The following is a 22963-nucleotide window of genomic DNA, read 5'->3' as shown; positions in this document are numbered from 1 at the left end:
AGGCAAGCCTTGTCTACAGAGTGAGTTCAAGAACAGCCATGGCTATACAGAGAAACCCTGCCGAGACACAAACAAACAAAAACAAAAAAGTTCTGTAAGAATTCTCAGCAGAGGAATCTCAAGTGACCAAGAAGCACTTTAAAAAATGCTCAACGTCCTTAGTCATCAGGGAAATGAAAATCAAAACGACTCTGAGATTCCACCTTACACCTGTCAGAAAGGCTAAGATCAAAAACTCAAGTGACATCACATGCTGTCGAGGATGTGGAGAAAGGGGAACCCTCCTCCACTGCTGGTGGGAATGCAAACTTGTACAACCATTTGGGAAATCAATCTGGTGCTTTCTCAGAAAATTGCGAATAGTTCTACCTCAGGACCCAGCTATACCACTCCTGGGCATATGCCCAAAAGATGTTCTACCATACAACAAGGACACTTGCTCAACTATTTTCATAGCCAGAATCTGGACCAACCAGGACCATGCATTGGACTGCACCTAGGCCCCCTACACATACACAGCCAATGGACAGCTCAGGCTTCAATGGGTTTCCTAGTAAGAGGACTGTGGGCTGTCTCCAACATAGACTCTGTTGCCTGGTTTTTGATCACTTCTCCCGGGAAAGGCTGCCTCACCAGACCACAGGGGAAGGGGATGCACTCAGTTCTGATGCAACTTGATGAGCTGGAGTGGGTTGGTAGGGGGAGCTCCCTTTTTCTAAGAAATAGGGGAGAGGGGGAACTACAATAGCAATGTAAAGATGAATAAATTAACAAATTAACTTTTAAAAGTACATAGTTCTCAAGTTGATATGACAATATAGAGGTGGTCCATGTGTTGGAGGTTGGTCTAATGGTAATTACTGGCCCTCAAGATCTGATTACTGCCTGCCAGATACACCCATCCTTGTTTGTGTAAACCTGTAAACCTGCCTAAAACATTATACCTGATGGGCTGGAGAGATGGCTCAGAGGTTAAGAACACTCACTGTTCTTCCCAAGGTCCTGAGTGCAATTCCCAGCAACCACATGGTGGCTCATAACTATCTATAATAAGATCTGGTGTGCAAGCAAGAATGTTGTATAAATAATAAATCTTTTTTAAAAAAAAACATTATACCTGATTGGTTCATTAAATTGCCTATACCTGGTCAGGGCAGAATAGGGTGACAGAAGAGAGGCTTGATTCTGAACCTTAGGCGTGGCTAAGGTTCAGAATCAGGGAGACAGAAGAGAGGAAGAAGGAGGATGCCACAGGTTAGCCTGGAGAAGAAACCACATGGGGCTGGGAGGAAGGACTCCAATAGTGGCATGAACAGGTCCAGATGAAGAATAAAAGCAAGGATGTATAAGATTATGGATGGAAGACGGGATGGTTAAGGAGGAGGCCACTGGATGGGGGCTGGGAGATGGATGGTGAGGTGATCCAACAGCGTAGGGAGGAACATCTGCCTTCCCCAAGGTAAATAAGACAATCTAACAGGTGCATGTCTTATTATTTTTGGTATTGGGTTGGTTAGGTTAATACCGCTGTGATAATCTTACGGCTAAAAATAAATGCTATATAGCCCAACACAGCCATCTTTTTTTATTTACTACAACATCAGTATGAAACACCTCTGACACCTTGCCCCCAACAATCCCAAGAAATAATATCCTCAGACGTCAGGGCTGAGGATGTGGCATGCCATAACACACTCACTCACAGATATACAAGAAATAAACATAATTTTTAAAGGAATAAACACACAAAAATTATATTTGGTACTAGGGGCTCTGAGCCCAGAGCATTGGCATGCTAAACAAGCATTCTATCACTGAGCTGTCCACGCACTCTTTATTCTGAGATGATCTCTCAAGTAGTCTAGGTTGCTGTAACCTGCAACCTTATCCCTGAAAAAAACTAACAAATACACAAATATTCCTAAATTACTAGGGGCGATTTTGTCTACTTGAATGGTTCTCAGTCACAAGTATGACCAGAAGTCACCATGAACTCTGACACACATTAGTGTGTTAAGAACCCAGAATAGTAACTGCACCCATAGTTCAGGGAACACGCTTGAAGGGCGAGTAAGATGAGAGGAACAATCTGGTAAGTTCTAACATCCTGATACTCAGTAGGCTAAGGAAAAAAATTATCTCTCATGCTTCCAAAGTCAAGACTTTAGTCTCTGAATCCCAACCCCAGGAGAAAGCTTCAGATTTGCCCAATTACACATCTGAAAGAGTGAGCAGAAACTGTTTGGGAACAAGCAAAAGAAGCTAATACTAAGTTTTATCATTTCATTTTCAGACTCCAAATATGACTGGCCAATGCTACAGCCTACTGCTACCCCTCGCTCTGTGGTCTCATCCTTTACCTCCCTTCAGGGCTGCTCCTGCGTCTGCTCTGCAGCCCTGTTCCATCTGATCAGGAGCGGCTTGATTGCCAATACATTTTTGTTATCTGCATTGAGGTGGTATTTGAGTTACATCGGATCTAAGTGCACCCCACTACAGTAGCAACTTCATTTTTTCTGTACTAAGGAAGAATTACTTCTTCCAAAAAGAAACAAGGCATTGTGCATGGTTTTGGTAACAGAATTCGACCAAGAGGGTACAGGTGGAAGGCAGCATGCTGTTACTAAATCCTATAAGCAATGATTTTCCCTCCTTCCTTGCTTCACACAAGCCTATCACACACAGCCCATCAAAGACCTGAACGGTTTAACACAGGGGTATCTGTCTTGCATCAGTCCCAAGAAGGCCCAACAGTTGTTATCCAGCTTGTTAGAAAATGGACTTAAGGTTGGCTTCATACCCCTGCACACACTCCATTTAGCTGAGAACAAAGAGTTCCTGGAAATGGAACTTGATTCTGAATCCGCTGAGTCTCCATGGAGACCCATTCCTGGCACTGCACCTTGGCACTGGTTTGATTCTTCCAGTCTTGCCACACTCAGCACACACCAGATCTGCCTGCCCATCAGCCTTCTGGATGCTCCTCACACAACTGCTAATAGAACCTTCAAGCCATAGGAACGTTTACAAGGCCTGTAAAAAACACCCTCCATGTCCTTATGGCCTACAGATCCCACCTTGATTTTTTACACACTTCAGTAAGACTTCACCTTGGTGATGCTGCTCTCATCAGTCACTGCGGAGTCTTCAGCCCCAGCTAACCAGCAGTGGTTGTTCCAAGAGGCAAGGGTTTCACTTCACTTTACAAGGCTCATGTTAATCTCAGCTGATTCTTCAGCCCCAGTTGACTAGAATCCACGATTCTTTTTTCCCCTCTCCCTCCTTCCCCTCAACCCACTGTTGTGTAACCCTTTCCTCCCATTTTGAAATACTGGGATCCTGCAGGGAAGCTTTTAAAAGCAGGGAGGTAAAAGCCAGGCAGTGGTGGGGAATCATACCGTTAAGCCCCCTATGGGCGGGAGGCAGAGGATCAGGCTGGTCTACACAGCCAGGACTACACAGAAAAAACCTGTCCCAAACAACACAGAAACAAAAAGCAAAAACAAAAACAAAACAGAAAACCCAAACAGGACAGTAGGCAACTAAAAATAACTCCAGGAAGTCCCTGAAACTGACCATATTCACTGGGGCTCGCTTGGGCTCTTGGTGACAGAACAAATAAAGGCTGAGGGTCACTTTCAGTCACGAAGCTAAGCTGCAAGGAAGACTCCCAGACAAGCAAAGTTGCAAAGAAGACCAGTCAAGCCGCCCAGAAGATGAAGCTAGCTGACGCGCCTCTAAGAGACCAGCTGAGGCACCTGGAAAGGACACTCTCCAACCATCTGAGCTGCTGGCAGGCTGTGTTCCAGGTGAGCTTACCCACACTGGGGCGGGCTTTGGTGATACAACCATCTTCCAGTCACTTCTGCAAGGACTTCACATTCAGCAGGAAATCATTTAATGATAACGTCACCCCCTTTTCTAACCAGACTGTTTTTCTAACATAATTTATTATTTTATGCATACGATTGTTTTGTCTGCATGTGTATATGTGTACCACATGAGAAGGCAGCCAGAAGAGGAATCAAATCCCTTGGAACTGGAGTTACAGACAGTTGTTAGCTGCCATATGGGTGCTATGTCCTCTGGGAGAGCAGCAGCAATCCCAGCACTTGGGAGGTGAAGACAATTGGACATCTCTGCATTCAAAGCTAGCCTCATCCAGAGTTCCCACAAGGAGAATATGACCAAGACTAGCCTCAGTCACACAAAGCTACATAGTGAGTTCAAGGCTACCCTGAGCTACATGAATGAAGCCTTGCTGGGGGGGGGGGGGGGAAGAGACCCTTCACCTATACCCTCTCCACCTTTCAAGGCTTCCTCAGGCTAGAATCCTTGGCCCACGGTGACAATCCCTAAAAACTGCCAACAGCCCTGAGGCAATGACTGAGTTACTGGAGTTTAAACATAAGAGATCCCTGGACACTGTGGCAGCTGCAGACTGCACCCCAGGCTGGATTCCAGGTCTCTACAGCAACAACCTGCTAGACAGTGGCCCTGGGTGCAGTTTTACACATGCCTATTTATTTCCAGTAGACTTCTTCAAATACTGTCATTTCAACAAAGCAACACTGTCTAGGATTTTGCATTTACAAAAGTGACCTTACTAAAAATTACTTAAAGCATAAAACTCATATTTCATGTTTATTTCACTAGCTCATAAACCAAAATTAGACTGATATAAGGTCAGCCCCCGCCCAGTCAACCAACTTTAAAAGCAAGCAAACAAAACACAACACTCTGATTAGACAGGTGAGGGGTACTAGGTTTTAAATCAGGGTACTCAAGAATGTTGGTAGAAGCAGGCATGGTAGCGCACGCCTTTAATCCCAGGGCTCGGGAGGCAGAGACAGGCTGATCTTTGTGAGTTAGAGGCCAGCCTGGTCTACAGAGTGAGTTTTGGGACAACCTGGGCTACACACACACAAAAAAAAAAAAAAAAAAAGGAAAAGAAAAAGAAGAGGGGGAGGATACAAGAGTATGTTACTTTTCAAAATATATCACATCTTCATTTTGGAACTTATCAAAATTTTCAAATTAAGGAAAAATTCCTGGGAAATAAATCCCAGCACCCTGGTGAAGGCAGAAGGATCAGAAGTTCAAGGTCATCCTTGACTATCTAGTAAATTTGAGGCTAGTCTGACCACCTGAAACCTGTCTCAAAAATTAAATGAATAAATGAGTAAGTAAGTGAATAAATAAATACAATCGGCTCCTGCTAGATCTAAAGGGAAAACAAGAGCTGACAACCTGCACATGATCCCCGAGACCCTCAGGGCAGGACAGAACTGTTCCTGCATGTATGCATATATGCTCGCATATGCACTCTCGAGCAAAGTGAAGGTAATAATAAATTTTGGGGTGCTGGCTCAGACACTCTCATCCCAGCAGTCAGGAGCCAGTGGTGGGCAGATCCGGGAATTTAAGTTAGCCTGGTCTACAGAGCAAGTTCCAGGCCAGCTAGGACGCTGTCTCAAAAACATTTTTTAATTAGAAAAAGAGGGGGAGGGAGGGAAGAAGGGAGGGAAAAAGAAATAGAAAGAGGAAGGAAAATTCCAGCCCAAGTTTCCCGGTATCCCATCATCCCAAGGCTTTGAGGCTGCTCTCCCCTTGCAGACAGAAGAAGGCAGCACCAGCCACACCTCCTCCTTCCCGGCTCCCTTACAGGTCTCTGCTGCAGTTCTCCCTCCCTGCAGCTACTGCAAGAGTGACACCGGAAAATACATGAGAATGTGTCTTGACTGAATTTGTGCTTTCTGCACTTTCAGATTCAATGATTTAAAATGAGAACACATTATCAGTGGAGGCAAAAATCTACCCTCAGCTATGTTCCTAGCTTAATAAACTAAGCTTTGCTGATTCTTTGATACCAAAAGAGAAGACAGCCATGCTAAGATATTTCAGTTCCATGTATGAGGCACTTCCAACAATCTACTTAGTATTTCACCAATACATTCCAAATGCAGGTTGAGAACATCTTTCATAAAATTAAGAACATAATTTTAATTCCATCACACATTCTTGTCAAATCAATTCTCCCTCAGCACTCTAAAAGAATGTGAAAGCTGGGGTGCTTTTCAGCTAAGCTCACACACAACAAATGGAGCTATAGAAATAGTTAGCCACTTATATTCAGTGGTTTCCACTTAAGAGACCAAAAGCAACTTGGGGAAGAGGGCACTTATTTCATCTCACATTCCCAGGTAACAGTCCACCACTGAGGGATCCTCAAGGCAAAAGAACCTGGCAGCAAGGTCTGAAGCCACTTGGTGGGTCCCTGTTACCTGTCTTCACTAGGATGACTAAGAATGCATTGCTGTCCATCTTCTGAGCATGTTCTTCATTAGCCAAGAAAGAGTCCCACAGCCATGCCCACAGGCCAACCTGATGAAAGCAACTAATTCCTCAATTAAGATTCCCTGTTTCCAGATGACTCCAGTTTGTGTCTAACTAGAACAAAGTAATACATAATAGAATATTTTTAAAAGAGTAAAGCATGCACACAGACACACACACACACAAAAGACACATCATTAAAACAGATAATTTTCACCAAACACTGGGAAAAATAATTGACATCATGTAGGAACTATCTTGAACTGATACTTTAAAGAGAACATAGCCACGTGGTTAAGTCCTTGCTCCCCGCCTTCGCTGAGATGACTGGGAATCTACTGTTCTCCCTGTTCGGAAAAAAGGGACATGCTATTATAAATCTCCCAGTCCTCTGTCCCCTCCCTCAGTAACATGGGTTCAATTCCTTGATCAGAGCAACTGGGCGATAAATCATTATCAACTAGATACTTTAATTAATTCCATAGAATAACTCATACAGATGAGCAAAATGCAGAGCATGATTCAGCAGAGACGATCCTAGAATAGAGAGCCTTGCGGATTTGAAAATCCGTAAATGGTATGAAAGCATTATGGACTGGGTGTAAGAAGACCAATGTCACAGACTGCACAGCAGAGCTTAGGGTAATCTCACTTTCAAATGAGAACCTGAAGGAACAACAAATTCCAGGGACATCAGGAACAACATGTTTTGCTTTTGTGAAAAGTAGGCTGCCAACAGAATTTTAATGGGATAAATGGGAACTACCTGGGAAATGTCAGTGTGTGAGGTGGGTCTAGAATTAATGCCAGCCTCGCTTCCTCTGCTGCCCAAACAGAGGGACTAAATCTTCTTACTGGTTAACATAGCAGTCTCAGAGAACTGCTCCTCTGGAGCAAAAATGATAAAAAAAAAAACCTACACGGAGCTGGAGGATGGCTCAGTGGTGAAACTCGCTTGCTGCTCTTACAGAGAAGCTGCGTTCCATTCCCAGTACCCACAAGGTGACTCACAACCATCTCTAACTCCAATTAATGGGATCTGGTGGCCTTTTCTCCTCTCCTCAGGCTGCCCACACATATGATCCATTTATGTTCAGGCAAAATACTTATACACATAAAATAAAATACATAAGAACTGGTGATAAATGAAATGTTATGTGTATAGGACCACTCGCTCCCTTATTTGCGTAACTTTAAAATCAAAATGAAATACTTTAACAAGGCTGGAGAGATGGCTCGGAGGTTAAAAGCACTGGCTGTTCTTCCAAAGGTCCTGAGTTCAATTCCCAGCAACCACATGGTGGCTCACAACCATCTATAGTAAGATCTGGTGTGCAGGCAGAATGTTGTATAAATAATAAATACATATTGAAAAAAAAGTGACTAATGCTGTAGTTCTGTGATAGAGCACTTGCCAGTCATACAGGAGGCCCTGGGACCAATCCCTAGTGCCCAGCTAAATACACCCAAAACAGAACATAAAAGCCCTTCCCTGAGCCCCAAATTGAAACTAGCATTTCATGAAATTTCCCTCCTGCTTCACAGAATAAAAAAACTAAACCTGCCCAGTGAGCACAGAAATACCTAGAAAATAGAAAGAACTATAACAAACCAAGAAGAACAGTTGTCATAAAAACAGTCCATTGCAAACGTTCTTTCAGAAAGCAAAGCAAAGGTACTTCAATTTTAAAAGACAAATTTTAGTACCACCAAAACAATTCGCCCCTTGGCATTCATAATCAGCTCAATAAAATGCCTGGAAATCACATTTGGTATTATGCATATGCAGAAATCAACTTTTTTTATTAATTACACTTTATTCACTTTGTATGCCACCTGTAGCTCCCTCCCTCCACCCCTCCCAAGGCCACTCTTCCTCCTTCTGTCCCAACCATGCCCCTCCCCCAGTCCAATAATAGAGGAGGTCCTCCTCTCCTTCCCTCTGATCCTAGTCTATCAGGAGTGGCTGCATTGTCTTCTTCTGTGGCCTGGTAGGGCTGCTCCTCCCTCAGCAGGAGGTAATCAAAGAGCAGGCCAATCAGTTCATGTCAGAGACAGTCCCTGTTCCCATTACTATGAAACCCACTTGGACCCTGAACTGCCAGGGGCTACATCTGTGCAGGGGTTCTAGGGTATATCCATGAGTGGTCCTTGGTGGGGTATCAGTCTCAGAAAAGACCCCTGTGCCCAGACTTTTTGGATCTGTTACTCTCCTTGTGGAGCTGCTGTCCTTTCCAGGTCTTATTATTTCCTACTTCTTTCATAAGATTCCCTGCACTCTGCCCAAAGTTTGGCTATAGGTCTCAGCATCTGCTTTAGAAATCAACTCTTTTCAGTTGTAAATACAGTGATCTACAGTCAAAGCTGAATCTGTCACTCAAACTAAACCAAAGACAGACAAGCAGACACAGACACATCCCCGAATCACAACTGAAGGACTAGATTTCATTGTTTAAAAGTATCAGGAAGAACCACAGAGCAGCCAGGGATCTGAATACCTTTGTTGGTGATGTGTCTGTGAAAAGCTATAGAAAGAGAGAGAAGGGCATAAAACTTAAATCAAAACAGGGCCCAGATGAGAAGGACAACACATCACACTTCAACAGCCTTGACCCTGAGGGCCAGGAAGATGGCTTAGCTTGTAAAGGCTTTCCAACACGCCCGAAAAAAATGAGTTCAGTGCCTGGGAAGCAGAGGCAAGTGTAACTCCGTAAGTTTGAGACCAGCCTGATCCACTTGTCAAGCTCCAGCCCAACCAGAGAGAGCTACAGAGGAATACCCTACCTCAAAGAAAGAAATGTAAAAAACAAAGATGTTAATTTGAGGCCGGAAAGACAGCCGAGCAGCAGATAAAGGTGCCTGCATTCTGAGTTCAGTCCTCAGAACCCACAGACCTAGCAGAAGGGGAGAACAGACTCACAAGCTGTCCTCTAACCTCACACATACCCCAGTATAAACGTTAAGGAAAAAAATGTAATTCATGGTAGTTTTTAAGAGTCTATTTCCAGCTTTTGACTCTACATATACATGTCCCTGCTACCCAGTAAGTAACAGAAGGGGCCTCTCAAGGTGTCCTGCTTCCCTATCAACCCCCATGTCTGAATCCATCCTGTCTCGTCGCCGCAACCCCCCAACCCCCCATGACACCCCACCCCTGCGATAGGCAATCCTAGATCAAACCACTGAGTGGCTATCTGAGGAATACTAAGTATACCAAGATACGCTAGGCCACAATCATGGCGGCAATTAAGCACCCTGAAGAAAAATGGTCATTGGCTCAGCATGTCTGCTTTCTCAAACCTTCTACCTGTGGCTCCCCCATGAAACCTCTGCACTGAGACACTAACAACCTTCAGGCTCTCCAGGATAACAGCTCAGGTGTGAAATCAGAGCTTTGGCGTAATGCTGCTCTTTGAAGTCTTTAAAGAACACTCCGTGTCTCTTAAGCCTGGCCTCACCGTTGGGCTTCGATGCACCCCGTGCCAGCAGAGCAGGAGCAGCAGCTGGGAGTTGTCAGCAGGACAGCACTGATCCATGCTCTTTCAAGGATAGGGGCCTGGGTGTGCTTCTCGCCACCGTCACCTGGGTGACCCTGGAGTGGAGCAGCCTCGGTCTTCGGGCACCAGACCATCACAGACATTCCCAGCATTCCCTTTATTCCATATTCAACACACCAGAGAATCAAAGCTCTTGAAGGTTGTGAACAACTGACACTCACTCAGTTCCAGTAAGTGGCAGGGACCAAGTAAGGCTCTTCCTGAGGCAGCAAGCCTTCCAAAAAAGCTTGGCCTCACAGACCTTGCTCTTCAAAAACTGCCCCATGGAGTTCAAGCAGAACACACATTTGCCACCCTCTCTCTCTCCCCCTCACCCTCCACGTTCTGTGTTCTCAATTAACACAAAGACAAATCCAGGAGAACAGAGCTGCCAAGAGAACAAGGATGCCCTGGTATTTATTGTTTGCACCTGAGGCTACTATTAATTGGGTATTGTTGAATAAATGACATTTTTGAAGAGCTGGGCCTGTGCTAGTGGGCAGTTTGGGGACAGCACGAAGGAGAAGAACCTGCACATGGTGACTGTGCACTTGTCCAAGTTCACTGATTTTCAGTTCTGAGCCAACCTGCAGGTACCGGTCATCCCGTGCCGACCTGTTCAAGTGGCACAGGATGAGCTGGTACTTACCAAGCATGCCAAATAATTTTTGTACAACTAGGAAGCAGTTTTATCTGCCTAAAAAAGAAAAGAAAAAGGAAAAGAAAAGTTGGACAACCAGAGCTTTACAAACAGAAACAAACCATCAATCTCCATAAGTCAGCAATCTCCAGCATTTAGTTGGCATCCTCAGGGGGAAAATGGAGGGTTGCATCATCTCTAGATGACCACTTAAAATTATTTAAAACCCACACATGTAGCTAGGAAGATGGACCCTGAGTAAAAGCGCTCAATGCTCAAGCTTGATGACCTGAGTTTAATCGATAAGACTCACACAGTGGAAAAAACCAGCTCCTGTAAGTTGTCCTCTGACTGTCGTATGTCCACCCACTCCCAAACAAACCCATCACATATACACACAAACACTCACAAACACACATTCAAACACACACACACACACAGACATACACACACAGCTCAAACACACAGACACACATCATACACACAGACACAACACAGACACACACAAGTAATAATGTAATTTAAAATGTTAAAAACTGCACACTCACAAGCATCTCTCCTATAACTCACAGACAATCAGAATTTTTAAGGACTGTTATTGGCATGCACCACTGCCCTCTACGTCCATCCTAAGATTTCAGTGTGGCTTTGGCACAGCTCTCTCCAACACCATTGATAAGCACAGAGGTCAGAGTATGACTACTGACTGGTGAGTCCAGGCTCTCGGGTCACCTTTAGGACTGGTCCTGCAGCAGCTACCCACCTTCCCCACACCCATAAGCCTGGCCACTCAAAAGCCATAAAGGCAATTAGAACATCTGAGGCCTAACTTTTTGCCTGTGTGTGGGATGGAAATGCCCGAGCTAGAAAATTTAAAGACAAGTAATATGATCTATCAGAAGCAAAGAAGCAGAAGAGATGGAAATCAGCGAAATCAAGCCAAATTCACGGGATGCAACAAATGTAGAAACATGTTGCAGGTGGAAAAACAAGTCAACAGGTCAAGGAGCTTTGGTTCCTGAAATTTCACCACCTCAGCTACAGCTGGAGCAATGAAACTGGATTAATTTTGCCCTCTAGCTCAGTGTTCTGGGTCACTGTATCCTCTGCTATCCAGAAAAACAGGCTCCCATCGGGACAAACAATGAATATGCATGAGGATTTTACATAGTAAGCATTCAATAAACACTTCTTGAATTAATGAATACATTTCCCCAGCTTACACCTGCTATGACTTTTAAAGCTCCTAAGGAGCTAAAAACAAGTGTTCTGGTCTATATCACTTCGGGAGTAGCTTGCGGTGCCGATGACCGATGACCAATGACCGGGGCTTGGAAGTTTCTCCAGTAAATTCTGTTCTGGTATAGATACTCTAAAGGCTAAATCAAAGCACACACTGGGAAACAGAAAAGGAGGGAGAGTAAAGAAGCTTGAAACAGGGGCTGTGGTTGTTTCTAAGTCGTAAAGTACTCTGACGAGTGGAGGACTTGCCTCTTGGCTCCACCCTGAGCACTGCAGACATCAGGCCTGTAAACACAGCACTAGGGAGGTGAAGGCAGGAGGATCACAAGTCCAAAGTAATCCTTGCTATGTATGTAGCAGCTTCAAAGCCATACCGAGCTACATGAATGAGACTGTCTCTAAAAACATAAATAAAACAAAACAATCTACTGAGCCAGCTAATAGTAACTATTACTAACTGTATTCAATAATTAGAAACTTAAAAGTTAAAATAGTGAGGAGCTGGAGAGATTGCTCAGGAATTAAGAGCACTGGCTGCTCTTTCAGAGGACCTGCATTCAAATCCAGCACCCACATGGCAGCTCACAACTGTCTGGAACTCCAGTTCCAGAGGATCTGACACCCTCTCACACACAGCAAAACACCTATGTATATAAAATAAAAATAAAGGAAAACAATTTTTTTAAGGTGAAATAAATCAGCTATTAGATCTTGCAAATGATCAGATTTTGCAGCTGTGCTCAAAGACTTAAACACGTCCTCAGTCGCTGGGAGTGGTGGCTCATGCCTTTAATCCCAGTGCTTGGGAAGCAGAAGCAGGTGGACCCCTGAGAGTTTGAGGCAAGTCTGGTCTGACACAGACTGTTACACAGAGAAACTCTGTCTCAAAAAACAAACAAAAAGTCAAGGGTTGCTGGGGGTGGGGGTGGGGGGAGCACACTTTTAACTCCAGCACTAGGGAGGCAGTCTAAGAGGAAAAAGGAAAAAAAATCACCAAGGGTCTTTAGGGGTAAAATAATAATAAAAATAAAACCCTGGAGATATGTATGTATGTATGTATGTATGTATGTATGTATGTATGTATGTATGTAGCTCAGAGCTTGCCTAGGATGCATGAAGCCCTGGCTTTAGTCCTAGCACCACATAAAACCAGGCAGTGATTCAGAACCCAGCATTCAGATGGAAGCAGAAGGCTCCGACATTCAAGGTCATCCTCAGGTACACAGATAGCAAGCTTGAGGAAAGCCTGGGCTATGTGAGAAAAAGCTTTAGAGGCATAGCAGGCGAAACACAACATGCTTTAATTTTTCCAAACCATGTCTTCTGCTACAAAAGGGGCAAAGATGTGGAAATGATTGGCATCTCAAGGGAAGGAGAGCTGACAGTGAAAGTACTTTCCAAAAGAGTCTGGCAGCTGCAGATGTAAACATGCAGAGGCATCGAACATCCCAACACACATACTCCCGGCTACAAGGAGCCGACAGCATGTCCTTGCAAAGACCTGCACTCGAACGTACACGGTGGCGCTATGCATACGAGCCAAAAAGTCCACGGAAGCTCAGTAATGCTGGCTCAACATTTTCACTTCTAAAATTCACTCTATAAACGCAGTCACACATGTAGTGAGATTTTGTAGCCATTTGCAATAGAATTTAACACTCCCCAATCCCCACTTACGACTGACTGCTGAAGGGATCATGATTCAGCCATACAAGGATAGCACTGAGCAGTTAAGAAGAGAATAATATCCTGATGGCTTAGCTGGTAAGAGAGCCCGTAGCCAAAACTGGTGACCTTTGCTGAATTTTGGAATCTCATATGGTTGAAAAAGTGAACCCACTCCCACAAATTGTCCTCTGACTTGTGCACACAAGTCCTGGTAAGAGTGAAATACTAAAAAGTTAAAAAAAAAAAAAAAGAGTGAAATACATTCTTCTCTCTGTCTCCCTTCCCCACTTCCCCTTTCCTAACACAAAGTAAAAGAGAAATTTTAAAAAAGATTTTAAAAAGAAATTTTAAAAAGTGAAGTATTAAAAAAAAAATAATCAAACTGTTCATATATTTCCGTAATAGAGCTCAGTGAGTTCAAGGCCCACTTTGTCTACATATTCTCAGAGCAGAGCAGCCTGCTAACAGTAAGACCCTGTCTCAAAAAAACAAGTGAACAAACAAACAAAAGATAACAACAAAACAAGCTGTAAATGAAGGGACCAGTTGCCATTTGCTAAGCACAAAGCCTTCTACCTCCCTCCCTCATTACCATCTCACATAAAATAAGAAATAAAATCAAAAGCAATCTGGACTCTGCAACTTTCCACGGTAGCCGATGCCTGTTACCTCAGCACTGAGGAGGCTGAGACAGCAGGGTCTAAGAGTTTAAGGCTGATGTGGATTAGTGAGTTCTAAGCTAGCCTAGACTATATAATGGGACCCAATATTTTTTAAAGGGGTGCTGAAGAGATGGCTCTGCTATTGCAGGGGAGCCAAGCTCTGTTCGCCTGGGACCTGGGGCCTCTCCTCAGCTCTTCAGGCACTGCATCCCTGCAGCGCACATAAACACACATGCACATGAAATTAATTTGTTTTGCAAATAACACAGAACTGGCTGTTTTGGTGTCTTTGGTTTTTGTTTGTTTGGGTTTTCTTCTTTTTCTTTCAGGAACCTGAGGTTACCACTCAAGGACTTCAAGCCTTGCTCCCTGTAGCTGGTTGCTGTCTTACTCTGAGGCTGGACCATTCCATCATCAGGGCTTGTAACTGAACAGTATTTTGATTCGGAGCACAAAACGCAACAGCTCCCTCAGAATTATTGACTTTTTGTTTCTTTGTTTTTCAGAACAGGGTTTCTCTGTAGACCAGGCTTGGCCTGGAACTCAGAGATCCTACTGCCTCTGCCTGCTGGGAGACAGGCTTATTGACTTTTTTTTTTAAGGTTAATTCTTTGATGACTTCCTCAGGAAGGCCTGCCATGGAAGAGAAAGATTTCCTCCAATGACTGCTGTCGGAATTCTTTTGGTGGGTTGTAGCTCAATGGGAGAGAGCTGGCCTACATGCACAAAGGCTCTGAATGTCAGCTTCCGGGCCACGAAGATGTTTTCTTATTGAAAACAACCACCTATACCTTACAACTGTTTTTTCTTTTCTCTTTGTTTTCTTTGTGGTTTTGAGACACGCTCTCTCTACATAGACCTGGCCGTCCTGGCATTCACTATGTAGAGGAGGCTGACCTTGAACTCACTCTGAGAATTGACTCTGCCTAAAGAGTGCTAGGATTAAAGGTGTGTGCCACCACACCCAGCCTTACAATTTTTCTTGTTGAAAAAAGCCTCCTAAATATTCAACAAAGAACTGTCTAAACTGTTCATAAAGTATTTAAATCTTTAAATGCATTTAAATTCACAAATCTTTTACAGTTTAATCTTTTAAAACTATACACCCTTTGGCCTAGGTAGTAATTAAAATCAAATGATATTTTGAACACACAAATTGGAGGCTAGCATTTTGCTATGAAATGCAGAGCAATGAAAAAAATCAATTGTGTGCCATCCTGCATGGGTTTGCAAAGAAGAGATACATATGTGTGGTGGTCTAGGATGTTTCTAGAAAAATTCGCGAGAAATTGGGAACATTGCTTACATCTAGAGGACACTCCTGTGTCTGTCACCTACTTTTCTCAATATACTCTTGCAAACCTTTACAATTCAGAGCTATACAAGGATTAATTAACTTGCCCTTTACTAAATAGCCCTAACCAAAGATCATCTTAAGAGTAAGAAAGAGCAGAGGGGATGTGCACGAAGTCTCTTTGAAGGAACCTGGGCTGGCGTCTCCACGGGGACCTTTGCAGACACCAGCTAGGAGCTGTACTTAAAGCAACTCCTTCCTCTTCCTCCTTCAAACGCTAAGAAACTTTCCCCCTCCTCTCGGCTTCCTTTAAAAATCGGTCTTACTTTCTAGCTGCCCATCAATATCGAACATACTTTCTACTAAATTTCTACGTTCGTCTAAACACTTCCTAAATAAATAAATGTTCTCACCCATCGAGCCCACGTAGGAAAGTCCAAGTTCAAGCCTACCCCCACGCAGGTAGACACCTTCCGCCTCAGAAAACGCAGCACATTCCCCCAACCGCGCAGACAGCTATGCAGCTGACAACGCATTTCCACGTTCATCAGCACCCCGAATCCCGGCAAACCCCGCAGCTGCCAAACGCATTTCTCTGGTCTTCAAGAGCTGAGACACTAAGAAGAATCACCCTCGAAAGCTGCTTTTCTACCTACTCCGGCTGGCGGGGATTTCTCAAAAGTGACACCTCTGGGCTCTCAGCTTGCTGGGTGGCTCAAATGCCATCACCGTGACACCTTTCTGGGGGCGCGGGAGAGAGGGCAAGGAGCCCAGAGGAGGCCTAAAAGGGCGCGACGGCGCGGGGAGAGGGAGGCTGGGGCGGCCAGCCGCCCCGGCGGGACCCCACGCGCCGCCGGGGCTCAGCGGGGCTGCGGGCCCTAGGGACAAGCAAAGCCCATCGGGGCTCAGCAGCGGCTGGGACCGCGCCATCTAGCCCGGGAGGAGCTGGGTTCGAGGGCAGGGCCGCCCCCCCCACACACTCCCGAGCCGGACGCACCAGCAGAGGTGACCTCTCGGCCCATCTGCGGTAAAGTTGGCGCCGCGGGCGCGTGGGCCGACAGGCGCGAGCAGCCGCGAGCCTCGTGGGGGGTGTGGCGGGACTCACCCGTGATGTCCAGGTACAGGTCGTCCTGCTGGTCCAGGCGGTGCAGCTCCTGCGGCGTGGAGCTGCGGCTCTTCTTCACGCCGGGAGAGGCGGACGAGCTGCGGCGCGAGCAGGGGGGCGCGGTGGCCCAAGCCGAGCGCCGCTCGCCCTTGCGCTTCATGGAGGCGGCCGCGGCCCGTCAGGGGACCGCGACCATGGCCCGGCTGCCCGGGTCCTCGCGCTGCGTCTCCCGCCGTCCGCGCCCCGGGGCCCCCACCGCGCTGGCCGGCCGCTGGAGAGAAGCGCGCGCGCCTGGGGACGCAGCTGCCGGGGCGTCTGAGCTCAGCGGGCCGCGGCTCCCGGGGACCCCCAGGAGGGATGTTCCGTGGAGCTTCATTCACAAAAAGAAGGGCCCACAACCCTCCTCGGGGCCCGCCGGCTCGGGCCGCTCATTGGTCAGCGCGGCGTGACGTCACGCAGCCGGGGCCTTCCTACAGGCAGGTACTCGGTGACGCCATAAAGAAAAGTCTGAGCGCTTCCGCCAATCAGGCAGAGAGCGTGTTGGCGACCCCCTGGGTGGGACCCCAACTTTTGTCTCCTGTGCCCAGGTGTGACGGCCCGGCCCCCAGTTCCTCGAGGGAGTCCCCAAGTTCCTACACAGCCCCACCCTAGCCACGCCACTCCGGGGCTTTGGGATGGAATTTTCTTTTTTAAATCTTCCTTGGGTTTCCTTGTGATTCGCGCCAAGGGAGCCTTGTCATGGCCGCCTGCTAGGAGTGCAGCCTGCTGACACGGCCCGCAGCTCTGCGGTCGCCGGGCAGGGAGTGGACCTCAGAATTTAAAGTTCAGACCAGCGCTGCTTTTCCAAACAGGGCAACGAGGGCTTCTCAGCGTCGCCAAGAACCACCTGGAGACGCGATTTACCGCACCTTCCAGCTGCTGGCTGTGCCTACCCGAGGTGCCCACGGTCCGATGGCGCATGAAGTGTTGGAGCACGTGGCCAGCGGAGCCCTTTCCTCCTGCAGGGATACGGCCCCATATTTTGCTACTGGGTTAAAAAGATGTCAGACTTTTCTGGGACTTGACCGCAACTGCCATTTTGAAGGGCCTAGCTCCAGGGTAGCATCTATGTGGGCGAGGAGAGCAGCCTTTAGAGTCGGTGGTCCCAAACTCCATCTGCTTCTAGTCTGCAAGGGAAACCGGAGTCAGAGACGGATGAATTTCAGCCCCTCCTCCCCTCCCCCAAGGAACTTCTCGGAAAGGCAGAGTTCACGGAGTTCCTCCCACGACGGTCCTTTGGCGTCTTTTGTTTTGAGGCGCTCCCTTAAGCCAGCTAAGGAGGGAAAGTTGCAGGTCGGCCCTCCTCGGCTGCTCCCGCTGAAGAACGGGCTTGCTTTCCAGTTCATCTAGTTCATCTTTTTTTTTCCATAAGGATATCAACGAAGGCCTTACATTTAGGATGTTTGCAGCGGTAGCAAAAACATCTGACCTGGAAGAGGAGGTCTTCCACACTGTTCAAGGCTCGTAGTAGAAGGGCTACCAGGTGACACATTTAAGAATAGGTCTTTTTTTTTTTTTTAATCCCTACTGTAATCCGTAGGACTACAGGGAAGAAAGTATTTTAAGAGATTATTTGTTGTGACTAACTACGAAGCCCGGACTGCCCTCAAAATGGCATCTGTCTCTCCAGCGCCAGGATTACAGGCACCTTACCGGGTTTTTTTTTGGAGGGGGGGGCCGGGCGGGTAAGAGGCGGTCCTGTGTGTTCCATTCTTTGAGCTTTTGGAATTCTAAACCTTGCACGTGTTGGACAAATGATCTGCCTGAAAGGCACATCCCTGGGCCAGGTTATTTTTTGAGACTGGCTTAGTTAAATGTCTAAGAGCCAAGTAGTTTCCATACATCGGTTCATTTTCTCTCACCTTAGGCTAGAATGTTGGGCTAAGTTCTAACAAAATGCACATGGCTTAAATAAAGGGGGAAAAAAACCCTGAAGTATACACTTATACCATGTAAGCGTTTTCATATTTTGCAAATACATAATTTTATGATCTTGCTGAAATAATATTTTTAAAACAAGGCTTTTTGATTATAACTTCTAATTATTCAGACAAGCCTTTCATTCTTGGGAACTAAAAGTCCATGTTCATCCCTTCGGTATGGCCACACAGGCCTGTAATGTCAGCACCTGAAGGAGGAGGCTACAGGAACAGGACTTTAAGGCCATCCTCTGCGACATGCGGAGTTGGAAGCCAGCCAAGGCCACAACCAGATCCTGTCTCCTAACAAGAAAAGGGTCAAGGCCAATCAGGTGGCACAGTGGAATGGCACTTGTCAGCAAAGCTGACAATCTGAGTTCACTCCCTGGAAACCAGTTTTTAGAAGAGAACCAGCTCCCACAAGCTGTCTTCTGGCACACACCCCTCCACACATACTAAAGAAATAAGGAAATGTCATGTTTAGATGGTGGCAGCAGACCTCTCCACTGATCTTTGTTGTGTGGGGGACGTTCCCTTTGAATTGTCTGAATTCTCTCGGCAAGCTGACCTCCAGGTTCTAAGAATTTGACTACAAGAAAGAACCTGAGTTTGCTTGCATGAGTACATTATTGTTCATTGTTTGATCACTGGGCACAGAATTGTAGTATTTGTCAAGCACCTTGGACAGTTTGGGTCTAAGGCTATCCAGGACAGTGAGGACAATGAACATCATGGGGACCTAGGAAGGAGAAGAAGCCCCTTACTCTGGAATATGACTGAAGTCTCTCAACAGCTGAGAATGAAGAATTTCAGGCTGCACAGGGCACAGTGGGCCACACCTGTGACCGCAGCACTCAGGGAGGCGGAGGCAGGTTGATCTCTGTGGGTTCAAGGCCACCCTGGTCTACAAAGCAAGTGCACAACAGCCAAGACTACAGAGAAGTCCAGTCTCAAAAAACCAAAAAAGAAAAAACAGAATTTCAGGCTGGCGCTGGAGAGATAGCTGAGACATTAAGAGTGAGCATTGCTCTTGCAGAGCACCTCAGTCAGTTCCAGCACTCAGGTCAGGCTGCTCACAACTGCTTGGAACTCCGGCTCCGGAGGATCTGGCTACCTGGCACCTGCACTCACTTAAGTCACACCTACCATGCAGACACACATGCAAGCAGAGCACGAATGTAATAGAATAAAATCATTTTAGAATGCTTACTAGGTAAATTGGTTCCTGTTGGGCACGTGGCACACACCTCTAATCCCGGTCCATGGAGATTGAAGTACTGTGAGTTTAAGGCCAACCTGGGCCTGAATTCCAGGTCAGCTGGAGTATCGAGTGGGACATTGTCTCCAGAATCCAAAGTAAACTTTAATTGCCTTTTTGCTGCTGTTGCTGTGTTTTGTTTTGTTTTGTTTTGTTTTGGCTTTTCAAAACAGGGTTTCTCTGTGTAATAGCCCTGGATGTCCTGGAACTTGCTTTGTAAACCAGGCTGTCCTTGAACTCACAAAGATCTGCCTGCCTTTGCCCACTGAGTGCTGGGAGTAAAGGTGTGTACCACCATACCAGGCTCTTAAAAGTAAATTTTTTTAAAGTATAATTAGCACATGATACAAACAAAGACTGCAAAAGGATTCTGAGTGTACCCCAGAGGCCCTTGAGTGTACCCTGTTAGAGGCTCTTGGCTATGGAGTAAGCAGCTTTATTCCACATGTCATTCTTGCCGTGATCTGTTGTCTTACCAGTAGCTCCAAAGCAATGGGCCAACCAAGCTTAAGCCCCAGAAACTGTAAGTCAAAACAACCTTTCTTTTTAAGTTGATTATCTCAGGTATCTTCTTACAGGAATGGAAATCTAATAGAGTAGGTGTTCCTTCAGTGAGGTATAAAACTACATATGGTGTGTAATCACTGCCCAAAACACGTTATAAAAATCAAAGGAAGTTTTTAAATTTGTGTGTGTGTGTTTGTTTGTTTGTGACAAGGTCTGTAGCACTGGCTGTCCTGGAACTCACTTCGTAGAGCAGAGTGCCCTGGAGCTCTGCCTCTGCCTGCTGAGTGCCAGTATTAAAGCTGTGTGGCAGCATGTGACGCTCTGTTGGGCTCCCAGTGAGTCTCTTTCAAAATACCACCTGTGTGGTTTACATGTGATTTGAGCACATCTCTCAAAGATGTGTATGTTGGGGGCTTGGTGTTCAACAGGGGTATGACTCAGTGTGACCTTAAGAGAGGGGATTATCGGAGAGTCAGGAGGTCTTGGGGGCACCGCCCGCCCCGGTAAGGGTGAATGCAGGTCTCCTGGAGCAAGGTCAGGAGAGGTTGGCACCTCCCCCAGTCTCTCTCCTGCATGCTACTCTCACTGCAGTCTGTTAAGATGTCCACAATGAGGTCCTTTATCAGTTATCCAGTACATTCCGATGCTCTGCCCAAGTGCTGGATTAAAGGTATGTGCCACCACACTTGGCTTGGTGCTATGCTTATAAGCTTCCAGCACTGTGAGCTGAACAAACCTCTTTTTTTTTTTTTTAAGTACCCAGTCTCTTGTATTCTGTTACAGCAACAGACCGTGAGCTAAGAACCCTCTTCACAGACATGCACATGATTCCCTAAGTCAGACCATGTCCTATAGCCATTCTCCTGCCTCTGAATCCCTCGCCTTGCTTTGCTTGCTGCTCTCCATGTCAGATATGTTCTTCTGGCACAATATTCTGGCATCTGAAATTTATTTCTGGCTCTCTCATCTTGACCGAGTTGGATCAGCTCTTCTGGCTGAGTCCTGGTCCCCTTTAACACACTGGACTTTGGACAGTCTTTCCTGGACTCCTCAAAAGAGGCTGCAGATCCAAGTCTACTCTGCCTGTTGGCCCAGCTGCCAGGCCAGGCCTCCTTCCCGCAGGGCAGGACACAGCAAGCTTCCCAGCCATAATCAGCAAAGATAATCAGGTAATTAGAGATAGCTAACCACCTCCTTCACCCACACTACACACATTTTTCTTGCCAACTATTACAGAACAAGAAAGACATTCTTGTCTAACTCCTTATTGACATGGAAATAATTGAAAGGCATCAATTTCAAGTCTCTTCCCAGGCCCAGGTTGTAGAAATGTAAAAGCAATTTATTCCTCTCCAGTTGCAGCTAGGAAGAACATTCTTGCAGACTTTCTGGTTTGAAAAGAAAACGAACAGTTTGAATACAGTGATTTCCTCTGTGTCTTTTGTATTAAAGTTACTTGATGGGGAGGAAATCTGAGCCCACCTTTGGGTCTCCATTTGCCCAGTAAGGCCAGAAGAGGACCTCAGATCCCCTGGTGCGTGAGCTCCAAGAGGCTGTAATCCAACATACATGTTCTGGAAAATGAACTCTGAAAATGGCTTCTCTTTATTTTTTATGTGCATATTTTTATTTTTTGCCTGCATGAATGTCTGTGTGAGGGTGTTGGATCTCCTGAAACTGGAGTTACTGACAGTTGTGGGGCTGTCATATGGGTACTGGGAATTGAACCGGGGTCCTCTGGAAAAAGTCAGTGCTCTTAGCCACTGGGCCATCTCTCCAGCCCCCAAAAATGGACACTTATAACTGCTGAACCACGTCAGCCCCCATTCTATTTTTAAATGTAGTCACATGAACAGGGATCCTTTAATCCAAAGTTAGAGATTATGGGGGAAAAAAATCCAAAGGTTAAGGAACCCATAACATAGGCAATCTACTTCTGAAAATTAGTGAAAGTAACTCATGCCATGTGTGTGTGTGTGTGTGTGTGTGTGCGCGCGCGCGTGTGCGCGCAAATTCGATATATATTATTGGATTGTTGAGGGTGTATTAACGCTAGGATCTGAACCCATGTTCTAAATGTTGTCCCACTAACTTATATCTCCATCCCTAGTGGGTTTGGGGATATGTTGTTTTGATTGAGATAGTGTCACTACAACTCTGGATGGCTGGAACTCCATAGAGCTTTGTTTGCCTCTGCCCCACATGCTGGAATTTTGATGGATTTTGTATGATTTGATTGAAAGTCTGGGATTCTCCATCCCCAAATTCAGTTCTCAGTGTAAGGAAGTCATGCATTTTTTTTCCCTCCTGCAAAAGTGTTAGATGCTTATGTTTAAATATGGTAGCATGTCTCCATACTAGGCAATCTCTGGAGCTAAATTTTGATTTCCTAAAATCCTAGCAAATATGGATCATTTGTGTGGGTAGACATATTTGAAGTTCTGGGGGACCAAAGCAATAGCCACAAGCAAGGTAGGCAAGAGCTCAGCCACAGGGCTATCCTCCCAACCCTCTCTGTCAGTTATAAAACAAGATCTCATTAGGTTACACCAACTGTTCTTGAACTCAGTATCTTCCTGTCTTGGACTCTATAGGTGAGAGTGCAGGCCTATGTTCCTACACATTACTCAGAAATAAAATGCTCTTCCCTGTTTACACTAAGTCAGGGAACATGTTCACGGATGGCATTTCAAGTCCTTAAGGGTTGAAATCTGGAAATGTCAGTGACTCATTGATTCCAGACAGCTAGTTGGGTAA

General features: G+C 45.9%; 1 protein-coding gene across 8 annotated transcripts in view; it reads right to left on the bottom strand.

The window, feature by feature from the left end:
• Cdc14b (cell division cycle 14B) overlaps window positions 1-16695 on the bottom strand; it is an 82051-nt gene extending 65356 nt beyond the window's left edge. For all 8 annotated transcript variants that reach the window (XM_055598021.1, XM_055598020.1, XM_055598028.1 and 5 more), the window contains exon 1: window positions 16484-16695. In XM_055598021.1, coding sequence (XP_055453996.1) covers window positions 16484-16643 — 160 coding nt within the window. In that variant the 5' untranslated portion in view covers window positions 16644-16695. The remainder of the gene's footprint in view (window positions 1-16483) is intronic.
• Between the last annotated feature and the right edge of the window lie 6268 nt (window positions 16696-22963).

Source organism: Psammomys obesus, unplaced genomic scaffold, assembly GCF_907164565.1.
Source record: "Psammomys obesus unplaced genomic scaffold, mPsaObe1.curated_primary_1811, whole genome shotgun sequence".
NCBI lineage: Eukaryota > Metazoa > Chordata > Mammalia > Rodentia > Muridae > Psammomys > Psammomys obesus.
This window is presented reverse-complemented; position numbering and strand designations above follow the sequence as displayed.